General features: G+C 44.3%; 2 protein-coding genes across 3 annotated transcripts in view; one reads left to right on the top strand and one right to left on the bottom strand.

Moving 5' to 3' along the window:
• Positions 1–13,242, top strand: part of NCOA3 (nuclear receptor coactivator 3) — a 1,019,275-nt gene that overhangs the window by 211,550 nt on the left and 794,483 nt on the right. The window lies entirely within an intron of this gene.
• Positions 111–2,505, bottom strand: TP53RK (TP53 regulating kinase). The gene is made up of 2 exons (XM_042465938.1): positions 2,224–2,505; positions 111–805 (listed from the first exon to the last, which is right to left on the bottom strand). The coding sequence occupies exons 1-2, from the start codon at positions 2,462–2,464 to the stop codon at positions 327–329; spliced, it is 720 nt and encodes a 239-aa protein (XP_042321872.1). The 5' UTR covers positions 2,465–2,505; the 3' UTR covers positions 111–326.

Raw genomic sequence — 13,242 nt, 5'->3', positions numbered from 1 at the left:
CTGTTGTTTGATTTAAGAATGAAGATGGCATAGAAGCAAAGCTGTAACGGTTCTTTAGTTGGTGTGTTTCTGTCCTCAAATTTTTCAATTATTATGCGATCACTATCAAATCCCAGTCATAAAACCACAAACTGCTTTATTGTACAAATGTGAAACAGTAAAAATAGCTAATAGAATTCATGCTACAACTTCTTTTGCACAGCTAGTCTCAAAAGTGCTGTAGGATCCCTTTGCATACTGAAATCAGCTATCTTATCATTTGACATAATATTTGAAACACATAGAAAATTAAACCTCTCTTCCCTAGCTTTGCATTCTGATTGTTTTTATCCAACCATGGAACGCTTTCTTCCTCTTAGCCGTACCTCATCCAGTTTTTTAATCACTGGTGCTGATTTTTTAGAGGCAGATGAGTACTTCTTCAGGAGCGCTTCGAACAGGGCCTCTGTGTTTGGATGGGTGCTCAAAAAAGCTTTCTCTAAGACATACAAATCAACACCCTTATCTTCAGGGAGAGCAGAAATAAAGCTCAGTCCAAAATCTATTAACACAATGTCTAGTTTTTCTGCTGGTGGTCGTAAAAGCATGTTTGAAGTTGTAAGATCTCCATGTACAAGATCTTCATCGTGCATCCATGCCAAAATGTCACCTATCTTCTCTGCTAACAGAGTAAGGCTACTGGCACCTTTCCCAGATGGCTGCTCAGAGATGATATAGTCCCGGACTGTGGTTGATCCCACAATATCTTCAAGATAGATACAGTTGGAAACATAATCCACAAAGTAGACAACAGGTGCAGAAATCCCTAGAGAGAAGAGGTGCATAAAGTATTAGTCTTCAGTTTTGTATTGTGTACAATTGTTTGTTGATCATCTCAAAAGTAATACAATATCAGAAAATGAGGGTTATACAATACTAGAGAAGAGGTTTGTATTTTGTGACTGAATAATGCCTCCTTTTCCATGGGCATAAACTCAGCTCTGTATCAGCCAATCTGGTTTCTACTTGCAGCTAACTAGGATGCCAATACACTTTGTGACTGAATGCAAGGTGCTTGTGGTGACATTTGAAGTCCTAAATGGCTTGGGACCTTGAGTTGTTTTCCACTTATGGTAGACCTAAAGTAGGGTGACCTTTTCCAGGACATGTCCTACATTTCAGCCTTGTGTCCAGTAGGAATTCCAAAAGCTCCTCCATTTCGAGCACGGCTAAGAGGCGCGAATTTATGTTTCTATGGAGTTTATTACACTGGGGCTGATTTCCGCACAAGAGAGAGATCAAAGAGCATTTAAAACATCCCGCAAATGAAGCGGAAATGGTGAGTAATCATCACACGCAATTGCACAAAGAAAGCGATATCGGAAATGCATTGCCGCTGAAATCCCAAAAGTAAAAGATGCGCATTGATGCTTCTTTGTGACCACTTTAATGGCGGGTTTTGTGTGGTGTCGTGTGAAATCATTACACGAATTACGCAATAGTCACGGGATAAACTCCCAATCTCCTTCGTGTGATAAACTCCTAAAAGTGTTTTCGGCTTGCATTTGGTCATGTCTTCCATTTTTCTCAAACTGTACTACATTTCTCCCCCCCCCTTTTTTTTTGGGGGGGGGGTCCTACACTGTCCTACATTTTGGTGTCGTCTCCTCCTTTGCGGTTAGGACAGCTGGTCACTCTGACTACATAACACTGGCTTTGACTACAACTCCCAGAATCCCCTACCCATCAGGTCAACCTCAAACTTATCACGGGGGTTTTTGGTCAGGTTTCTTCAGAGGGGGTTTGCCTTTTCCACTGCCATCCTCTGAGGCTGAGAAAATGTGTCCAAAACACACTGCAGAAACAATCCAGTTTCAGACCGCTGCAACTGCCCTGGCTAAGGAATTCTGGGAACTGTAGTTTTGGGTGCCATTTAGCCTTCTCTGTCAGAGAGTCCTGGTGCCAGAATGAACTACAATTCCCAAGAATCCCTAGCATTGAAGACAGGACACTTAAAGCGGTCTGAAACTGGATTATTTATGCAGTGTGTGTTTAGGACTTTATTTATTAGGTCACCCAGCCGGGCCTCGAACTCGTGTCTTCCTGCGTCCTAGTCCATCAAACCACTAAGCCACACTGACTTCCGGTGATCAAACGACAGAATTTTATATAAGCCCCACCCGCTCCCTGTTTTATCCAATCAACGTTCACACCACGCCCACCCAGCACAGGCCCCGCCCCTACCTCTCCGTCTGCATCGTAGCAGCGAACGGGCCTCTTGCGCCGTCCGCCTTCGGCTCAGCCTCTCCTCCAGGAGCGGATGCCGGTAGCGCTTCGGGAAGCGGTGCTTCACCACCGCAGGGCGGCCTAGGAACAGGCCCCGATAGAGACGGGCTTCGGCCCCCTGCTGAACCAGCTGCAGTCCTTCCATAGGCGGCGGAGGCACTGCCTCAGCATCGTTGCTGAGCGAGCTCCCGTCCGCCATTTTGGCACACGCGCAGGGTAGTTCCTTACCTACTGCGCATGCGTAGTTCTTAGATGTGCGCAGGCGCCATACTCTACGCAAATTGCGTCTAGGTAGATTAGTGTTTAATAGTGCTGCTGTTCCCTTTGGCTGCTTTCCCGTTGCATTCTGGGGTTTGTAGTTTAGGGAGGAACGTTGAGAATTCTCTGCCAGAGAGCTCTTATGCCTTACTGGACTACATAAACCAGAATGCAACAGGAGGCAGCCAGAGCAGTAAAAGTGGAATAGCATTAATAATAATAATATAATTTATTTATATTCCGCTTTTTCCTGAGGGAATCAAGGCGGATTACAACACAAATATAACAATAAAATAAAATATAATAATGCCATTACAGTGGAATAGTCCTCCACACATTTGTGGCTTTGGCTGTTGCAGCTTTGGTTATTTGTGGCTTTGGTTAATATGTTCTTTCTGGGGATCACTAGGTCCTTCAGAGAATTTCTGGTGGAATTTGACCATAGAGTTGCCCAAACTGCTCTTTTTAAGGGATTTTGGACTTCAGCTCCCAGAATCACAGACTGTTGGCCAACATGGCTGAGGCTTCTGGGAGTTGGAGTCCAAAATCTCTTAAAGGATGTAAAGTGTTTGGGAAACACTGAAGAAATTACTAGAGAAAGCAGTTCTTTAGGCATTTATAGGTCCTCCAGCATGATTCTGCGATCAGCTTTTTGGCAGATGTTGACCATAGAGTTGCACTGGAGGACCTAGAGATTCCTAAAGAGGTTTTTCAGGTTAAAAAAAGTGTTTTTTTTATTTGTGTCTTTTTCACTTTCATAGGAGTCTTGTGCCCCAGCGAACGTGGAGGGGCTTCTGTACTATAAGAGTATAGTGTGGTAATCTAGGACGGTTTTTCTCCTCAGGTTTTTTCAGGAACCTTCTCTTCAGGCAGCCAAAAAGAACCAAACCCAGAAACTGTATCTGGATGCTTTATGATCTTATCGATCATTACGATTTTATGTGATCCAGTGTGGTTTGAGCATTGGATTACGACTCTGGAGACCATGGTTTGAATCTCGGCTCGGCCATGGAAACCCAGTCAGTGACTCTGGGTTAGTCACACACTCTCAGCCTCAGAGGGTGGCCATGGCAAACCCACTCTGAAGAAACTTGCCAAGAAAACCATAAGGGTCAACAAAAGTCAGAAACAATTTGAAGGCACACAACAACAAATGGCCTTATTGCCTCCCAATTTGTATTGCTTTTTTGCCTGCCACACAGAAGTCCTCACTGCAAAGGAGGACAAGGTACCGCAAAATGTAGGGCAGTCAAGAAAATTGAAGGAAACAAAGCTAAAAAGACTAATAGAAATATAAATTGGTGCTTCTTGGTCCTGCTCAAAATGGAGGAGTTTTACAATGCCTCTTGGACAGGTTGAAACGTAGGACAGACCCAGGAGAAGGAAGGACGTCTGGTCGTCCTGCTGCCACAACACCTCTATAGACTTTTGTAAACCTACTAGTTCTGACTTTGTTGTTGTTTTGTGCCTTCAAATTGTTTCCGACTGATCATGAGGTTTCCTTAGCAAGTTTCTTCAGAGGGATTTGCCATTGCCATCGTCTGAGGCTGAGAGAGTGTCACTTGCCCAAGATCATGCAGTGGGTTTTCATAGCCAAGAGGGGATTCAAACCCTGGTCTCCAGTCCTAGTCTGACACTCAAAACCATTATATGCTGGCTCTCAAAGAAAAATTTAGATTATGACTGTTGTTGTTGCTGTGTGCCTCCAAGTCGTTTGCAACTTATGGCGACCCTAAGGCAAACCTGAAGTTTCCAAACTTGTTACAAAGGTAGCTCAATGTACAGAGCTGAGGTTACCAGCAAATGCACTACCATCTTTAGGTCTTCCAATTCTAGGAAGGGGAGCAGATGGTGTAACAACAGAAAATGAATAGCACAGGTACTGAATTAAATTTTATGGATTCTCTTGTCCAGAGTGCAGTAGTTTTAGAAATGCTATGGAGAATGTTTGGATTTCCTTGGGTGGACAGGGGAGTTCCTCAGTGATAAGACCATTAGTGGGCGAACAACTTCCATGAAACAACCTGCACACAGCATCTGGTGGTGTTTTTTCTGCCCCATGGAGTCTGCAGTGGCAGGAAAGTGCTGAGTGTACTCTAAATCTCATGCTTAGTTTGCATCAAAAGGGCTGGGAATTAAGCAGTCCTTCCTTCAGATGTTGGACTGCAACTCCCAGCAGGCCCGACCAACATTACCAATAGTGAATAATGCTGGGAATTGCTGTTCAACAATTATTATTATTATATTCATTTCTATCCCACTTTCTTCCCAGTACTGGGACCCAAAACAGTTTACAGTCTAAAAACACACAGTACAATTAAAAACCTACAAAACTGACAATTACAATGGTATTAAACTATTACAATATTTTTTTAAAAAAACTTTGTTTAAAAACAGAATACAATTTTAAAATGATAAAATCACTTAGACATGTGAAGTGCCACATGATTCCCAAACCAGTTTTCTGGTGCACATGAACTGTAACCCAGAGCACTCTACTCCAGAGCCTGTGGCTTATATGTAAATACCCTTTGACAGAGAATTCATAGTGGGATAAGTTGATTGTAAGCCTAAAGGCTGAGAAAGAACTACTGGTTGCTTGGCTAGTCTTGCCAGATTTGTCGTCTTTTTGTGATTGGAAGTGCTGGTCTCTAAACCAACACCTTTAACAGCATTACAGCTGACTGAAAATACAAAACACATTACAACAGTGGATCCCATCTGAATTTTGTTATGATAAAACTGAATATCACAGCGTATGGGAAGAAAGCAAACCTGAAAATCAGCCTCATGCGCCTGTTCATGTTCTGCCTCTGTGATTAGTCTTTTGTGTGCTTTGTTTCAGTTTGTTGTCAAAAAGACTCCAGGCAGAAAACAATAACTATTAAAATACCCAGTTGAAAAGAAGTAAAAGTACAGTTTGTTAAAATTCTACTGCAAGGGATACAGCAAATACAGTAATTTTGTAGCTGTCTTGCTTATAGGCTTTGCACGTGGTTGCATAGTGTTTCTTGGGCCCTACATGGGTTCCCCCCAACTGCTATTTTCTGCCTTAAAGAAGTAAATCTGAGTTTTCCCATTAAGAAAACTGGCTGACATTGTTTCAGGTTTTAAGTAAAATCAGCAAAACAAAAGAGTAATGTGTTTGATCTAACATTGTCAAACTATGCATAATACAATTTGTCCACAGGTTGAGGGGAGGGGGCCCCAACTGACTAGAAGAAAAAAATCATGCTCATATGCCTTTCAGGGTGACTGAGTTACAGAAACCAGGAGCCACAATGCTTTTCCATGGCAAAATGGTAAGCACTAATATTTGTTAGTGCCTGTACAGCATTTTGCTTTCAGAAGCAGAAATACAAAGTCTGGTAGAAAATCCTAATGATTTTGTAATATGGACTTTGATTATTTGAGGTCTGTGCGTACATAAAGTGACAAATGCAAAGTGGACATGGCTCCACTAACCTCTGGACAGAAAAAAGATTTTTGTCACATACAGCTTATTAAGGGGTAAACAAACAAAAATAACTCCTTTTGTCAAAATGTCTTCTTGCTCATATCTACTGAAGCAATTTTCTTTAATGTGGTGCTTTCTGGATATGCTATACTACAAAGGTCAAGCTGGCTGGCAGTGATATGTACTGTATTGTAAGTCCCTATATCCAGAGGCCACTAGATCAGGCAACACATTTTTAAAGTAACAGAATCCTGTTCTGTTTTACACTGGCTCACCTTAGGATCTGTTAGCATAGTAAGAATCAAACAGAAGAAACTAAAAGTAGAGTGATCAAGGTACACTTTCTTATAATCATAGAACTGTGGTTATAAATTCTGAGGTTTTTCTTTTCTTCCTGTGCAAGGCTGACTTTTGCTCCAAAAGAGTGGGGAAGAGTGGAGACCAATCCCTCTTCTCACCAGAGATCTGTGCTTTCTGATCCCAAGGATTTTCATCATGACCAATGCTTCCCAAGCTGTCTGATGTGGCAGACTGGCAGCATTTTTCCCCACAGAGCTAGAGACCAGTACCATAGTTGTGCCTGTTGGCGCCAATGTTTCTTTCTTTCCAGGAAACTCACCACCACAGACCAGTAGCTGGTTGCTTGCAGACAAGTACGAGTCCATAGACCGAAAGCCCACAACAACTGAGGGATTATTCAGTGGTAAAAATAATCCAGGTAAAATCTGGGTTGATTTTTTGTTGTTCAAATGCATTTTGAATGCATCCAGTTAAATTTGGCGGAGCTGCCAAAAAAATCCACTTAACCTGGGATAATCGATGTTGAGGATGTTCCCAAAGTTGTTTTAAAAAATATTCACATTCTTGGCTGTGCGAATAACAAATGCAAATAGACCTGGGGTAAAACTCTGCATGTCTTGAATGTGCTTTGAGTGCATATGCATTTTCTACTCCATCTTTATTCGAGGGCCGACATGTGAGTAATAGAACTCGCAGAGATGCGGTTCCTTAGTGTGAACAACAAACCTGAAATGCATGAGTGAGATTATTTGCATAGTTGCACTAAAAACACAACATGTGAATGACCCCTCAGAGATGGCTTGTCATTGCCTTCCTTTGAAATATAGCCTACAGACATGCCCTTTCCTTCATGGTCCACCATCTAAGTACTTTGCAGGCCTGATCCTGCTTAACAGGATCTGATTCCTTCAGGGTTTTGATTTGATTGATTGAAATTTTATTTATATACCGCCATTCCTGCGATCACAGGTTTACAAAACAATAGTAGAAGATATACATGACAGACAAGTTTCAGATTATAAATAAGAATTAAACAGCATCCATCGACATCATAAAACAGTCTAAAAATACTCACAATACACAGGAAAAAACAACAATCGACAACAATCTCCTGACAAGACTAGCTACCACCCTTCCTCGGCTCCTCCCTCCTGAGAATCCGCAACGGTGGGCACCAGACCACTGTCCTTGGACTCCGCCCTGAATGGATAGGGACGTGAGTGGCGTCCTCTGGCAGGGAAACCGGCGAGCCGGGTTTAAAAAAAAAAAGAAAAAAAGCACCCCCACCGCCCTCCCCTTTGAAAACGCGGCGCCGGCGGTAAGGCAGAGTTCCTCTGGGCCGCAACATGCCCAGGTGGTAGGTGGGCGGGCGGCGTCCTGGTAGATAACAGTAAGGAGGGAGGGACCTCTTCCTCCAGGCAGTCCCCGATGTTGCTGGATCTGCCTGATGGGCTCCCTGCGGAGGCCGAGATGGACAGTTTGGGGAGGGGGGGCCTCTTCCTCAGGCAAGCTTTGAAATACACCTCTTAAATCATTACTCGCTCAGTTTGTCTTCACAGACAGCAGCAGTCTCTACGGTTCAAACAGGAGTCTTTCCCAGCTCTACCTGGAAATGCTGGAAAATGAAGATGGGATCTTTGCATGAAGACCAAGAACTCGGCCACTGAATAATGGCCTTTCTCATTCATCTAGGGATGCATTTACCCTGTAGAAATAATGCATTTTGACACCACTTTAAGTGCCGAGCTCCATCAATTGAATCCTGGGGTTGTAGTTTTATAAGTGTTTATCTTCCCACCACCTGAGCCCTGTATGAGAGAAAGGTGGGATATAAGAATGATAATGATAATGATAATTCTCTGTCAAAGAGTGCTGGTGTCTCACAAATCTACAAATCCCAGGATTATGTAGAATGGAGCCATGGCAATAAAGTGGTGTCAAACTTCATTATTTCTACAGTGGATGATGAGATTTACCTAGGTCAGTATTGCTTGCTGACTGGCAATGAAATTCAAACACTAATCTTCGGACCATACTAGTTAATATCAATTTTAAGGCGGGTGCAGAGACATGCAGCCTTTCAGAAGGTGTGAAGAGCAAATTGGTAAAGAATGATGGCAGCTGCAATTTGACAACATGTGGTTGGTCATGTTCCCATCACTGTTTTAGGGAGATGAGGAAGTGGAACCAGGACTTTGTTGATTAAAAAATTCTTCAACCTCTACTGCGTAAGAGAAGTGGATCATAAAATATTATTCCTTTCTTCCCCACCCACTTCTTATTTATTCTATATTTGTATAAATTATTTCTAGATCTAGGTTTTTCCAGGGTCATGAGAGATGTTTGTTTGTAGTGACATTGTAATCTAGCAATAATATGTATAATGGAGACAAAATGGCCTACCTAGATACATGCAAGGAATTTCACTCCTCCATTGATATTTTGGTCCTTTATCCAATCCCAACCCCACTTTGAATAGTTGAGCCCCTGCCACCCCACAATGCCCTATTATTTTAGATAATTTGCTGTGATTCAAAGTTTGGCACAGAGCTTTGGAGGGCTGGGGCTGCGCCTTGGGAAAACAAACATAAAACTAACTTGTGTCCATCAAACAAGTTCCAGCTTCTTGGGATCCTTGCCAATAACAGTATCTCAGTATATTAGACAAACAGATTATGGCTTTTTCCTGGTGAGATTCCACACCTTCTACAAGAGATACAGCCAGAGCTATCATTGCTTTCTTCTTTTGAAGGCTTAAACCAAACAAGTGATACTGGCTTTGGTGCATCTCTTTGTGGATGAAGCTTTACCTGTTGTGTTTCTGCGTCATGTAGTCAGGAAAAGGTTTAATAGTAGAAGAATACTCTTTTGTCTTTATGTGAAAATGCTTTAAAGCCATATTTGCCTACTTCTGATGGAAGATACCAGGTGAAAAGAAATGTGTGTTTATATTTTAATGGTGTGTGCTCTGTAGGTGGTAGAAGCAAGAGCTTTGGTAGGTCAGATAAAGACCAACTACAAATCGTTAAATTATATCATTCCTGTCCTTTCTTGCAACGGTCATTTGGCTCACAGCAACAGCTGTGGAAAGCTTAGGTTTGGGGCTAAACCTCCAGAATCGTGTGAGGCAGCATGGATATTGGCCATCTTGGTTGGGGAGTTGAGTCCAAAATCCTAAATCTCCAGCCCTTGACAGCTTTAATACCACAGTTAGTCTTCTGCATCAGGGCTACAATTTAAGCATGTGTAGTCCAGAATCTGTTGTCCTTCCTCTCAGATTATCCATAACTACTTAGGATTTGTTTTGTTTTAAATCAGTATCTTCTGTTTTTGAATGTATGGCTATGTTTTCCATCAGTTTAAGATATAGGCTTGATGATACTCAGTCTAAATAAATGTTCCAGTCTGACAAAATTCCTCAGTGGATTCCACAGTCCACACGACTTTGAAATTGCACATGAAGAGGATAGTAAACGTTGAGACCTTATCACTTTGCAAGTTTGTATTTTCTGTTTTTGCATTTTATGAACCCTTCAAGATTTGCCATGCCTTTATAGCCTCAAACAATTATTTCAGGCTTTTAGCCATTAAAGCTGGCTTGAAAATGCACAGAATCTATTATCAACCCGTACACACAAATCCCAATTAGCAGAGAGAATTATAACTCAAGCAGTCTCTATAGTTACCAAACCCTCAAATGACATTTCTGAATGACCCTTTGAAGCAAAAACAACCTCCTTTCAGTGACAGATTGGATTGATCATCTTCAGCATTCAGGCCTTTCACAGATCCTATTCCTCGCCAATCTGTAAATGTTGTTAAATATTTAATTTGAAATTGAAATTAGGGAAGGCAAATGAGACACTAATATTTACAAAACATCTGGTGAGCTTCTAACACATTTAAATAAGGCCGGATTATGATATTAGAACCAAAAAAGAATTATTTAAAGTATAACTCAGATCAGAACGATAATCTTCAGTCAAATTCCAAATAGGTTGAAAGGAAACAGAATTCATCTTGCCACTACCAATTTCTGGTTTTTTCAAAATAATTAAGCCGCAGAAATATTTTTAGAAATTTTGTAACAATAGGTAGGTAGAGGCAAAAGAGAATGTGCCTTCAGTTTTTTAAAAAAAATTGTTGTGTCGTGTGTGGGGATCCAGTAATCTTTGGGTTCTTTCTTTGGGTCCTACAGAGAGGCCAAAATAAGCTGCTTCGGGTTATTTGGAGGGTACTGTTCTATGATCACGCATCTCAAGAAGCCAGAAGCGTGTCCAACGGCGCCTCCAGTCCTTAGGACTGGAGAATAAATAAATAAATAAAACTTTTATTTATATACCGCCCTTCCTGAGATCAGGGCGGTTTACATCATAAAACATACAATAACAATTTAAAACATAAACATTAACTACAGAATCAATTTAAAAACAAGACAAAGGGCCCCCGTAGCCAATGCCTCTTGCAGAGTACGGAGGAGGGGAGGCCTACTAGGACTGTGATTGGGGGAATGTGATCTTAAACAGAAGGTTTTGACATCCTTTCTAAATTGGGCCAGGGAGGTGGCCGAGCGAGCTCTGTGGGCAGCATATTCCAAAGGGCCGGGGCAGCGATGGAAAAGACTTCCCGTGGTAGAGGAAAGCCTGGCCCCTGGCACCCTAAGGAGTTTGCTGCCAGCAGATGTTTCGTGAGGTGTGCGGGACGGAATGTATGGGGAGAGGCGGTCCTTCAGGTATCCTGGGCCCAAGCCTTTAGGGCTTTATAGGTCATCACCAACACCGTAATGTGTGCCCGGAAGCGAATAGGCAAGCCATGCAGATCTTGAGCACCGGTGTGGCCTGGCCCTGGAAGTACCATGACCAGCCTGGCTGCCATTTCTGTACCATTTGTAGCTTCCGGGTTGTGGTATAAGGGTTGCCCTGTAGAGTGGGCATTGCAGAAGTCCAATCTCGAGGTTACCAGAGCATGTACAACAGTTTCAAGGTCCCTCTGGGCCAGGTAGGGCGCAGCGCGGCGAATAAGCCGAAGCTGATGACAGGTGCTCTTGACCGTCGCATTCACCTGAGCAGTCAGGTGAAGCGACGAGTCAAGAAGCAACCCCGACGGCGCACAGAGTCCTTTCACAGGGAGCGTGACCCCCCAGTATAGGACAGGTGGAACCCCGCCATTCCTGGACCAGGGGACCTATACCTAGTACCTACCGTTTCTCTCTGGATTCAATTTGAGTCGCGGTTTCCCTCATCCGGCCCATTACTGACTCTAGACAGGCCACAGAGGAGAGACGCCATCCCCAGTCACTGCATCAGTCGGAGACATAGAGAAGATGATTGGGGTGGTCATCAGCGTACTGATAACCCCGCGCCCCATGTCTCCGGATGATCTCGCTCCCAGCGTTTGCATGTAAATGTTAATAGCATGGGAGACAGAATGGCTCCTTGAGGGACCCCAGTTTTAAGGGCCCGCTCCATCAGAGCACACGTCTCCCAGCTGCACCATCTGGGACCTCCCGGAGAGGTAGGACCGAACCACGGGAGCGCAGTGCCCCCCGAGTCCCATCTGGGACCTCCCGAGAGGTAGGACCGGACACCACTGGAGCGCAGTGCCCCCAATTCCCACCCTCTGCCAGGCGTCCCAGAAGGATACCATGGTCTATGGTATCGAAAGCCGCTGAGAGTGTCCAAGAGCACCAACCAGGGACACGCTTCCCCTGTCGATGCCCAGACGGAGATCATCGACCAAGGCGACCATGGCCGTCTACACCCCGAACCCCCGGAAGCCAGTTTGAAATGGGTTAGATAATCCGTTCACCAAGACCGCCTGAAGCTGGATCGCAACCGCCCCTCGAACCTTCCCCGAAATGGCAGCAGCGAGACTGGCCAATAATTATTATGATCCAGGGGGTCGAGGGAGGGCTTTTTAGTAAAGGTTTACGATGGCCAATTTCAAATCGGATGGAAATTGCCCTTCCCTCAAAGATGTATTAATGATCCGGCGTAACAAAAGTTACCGCCGGTCCCCCCCTGGCCGCTAGCCACGAGGGACAGGGATCGAGAGAGCAGTCGTCTTCCGAACACTTCCGAGGATCTTGTCCACATCATCGGTACCCCGACCAACTCAAATGATCCAGTTTTAATGGAGTCCACGGAGGCTCTGGATACTCTACTCTAGGTTCTGCCTGAATGTCGGCATTAAGACCTTCGCTTATCCGAGAGGTTTTTACCACGAAGAAGTCATTAAATTGGTCACAGCAGGCCTTAGAAGGTTCAAGGATCTGGTTCAGGGCAGGAGGGGCTGAGTGTTAGCTCCCTAACCACCCTGAACAACTCTGGGACGCGACTCCGCGGACGCGACCCACGGGCCAGCATAGAACGAGTTCTTAGCTGCCCGTATCGCCCTTCGGAGTCCTTTAACAGTTGGTCTAGGAGAGCCTTGTCGTCTAAGCAAAGGATTTCCGCCACGGCACTCTAGCCGTCGCAGTTCACCGCTTCCTTGCCCGGAGATCTTCCGTATACCAGGGCTTACGCTTGGAAGCGGGCCTGAGAGGCGCTTAGGAGCGATACTGTGTAAGCCCTGTGATAGACCGGTATTCCAGGTACCGGTAAGGGTATCAACAGAGTCCCCGTCACTCCAACCATGTACCTCTAAAGCTCCTGGAACCTTTTGGGTTCCATCAGCCGCATGGGTTGGACCATCCTAACAAGTCCGCCACCCCCAGGGGGGATCTGGGTAGAGACTTGATTTTAGCCTCACCAGAAATGATCCGCCAGGACAGGGGGGATATTAGTTATCTACCGCCAACGGATTTTGCCGCATCTGACAGAAGACCAAATCAAGAGTTACCCGCACAATGAATAGGAACCCTTTACAGCTTGGGACAGGCCCATGGCCGCCATGTTATCCATGAATTCCCGAGCCGCACCGGGGTGGAAGCATAGCTGGCCGTGAGGGGATTTGAAGTCACC

Source organism: Sceloporus undulatus, chromosome 4, assembly GCF_019175285.1.
Source record: "Sceloporus undulatus isolate JIND9_A2432 ecotype Alabama chromosome 4, SceUnd_v1.1, whole genome shotgun sequence".
Taxonomy (NCBI): domain Eukaryota; kingdom Metazoa; phylum Chordata; class Lepidosauria; order Squamata; family Phrynosomatidae; genus Sceloporus; species Sceloporus undulatus.
Note: the sequence above shows the minus strand (reverse complement) of the source record. Positions and strands in the feature narration are given on the sequence as shown.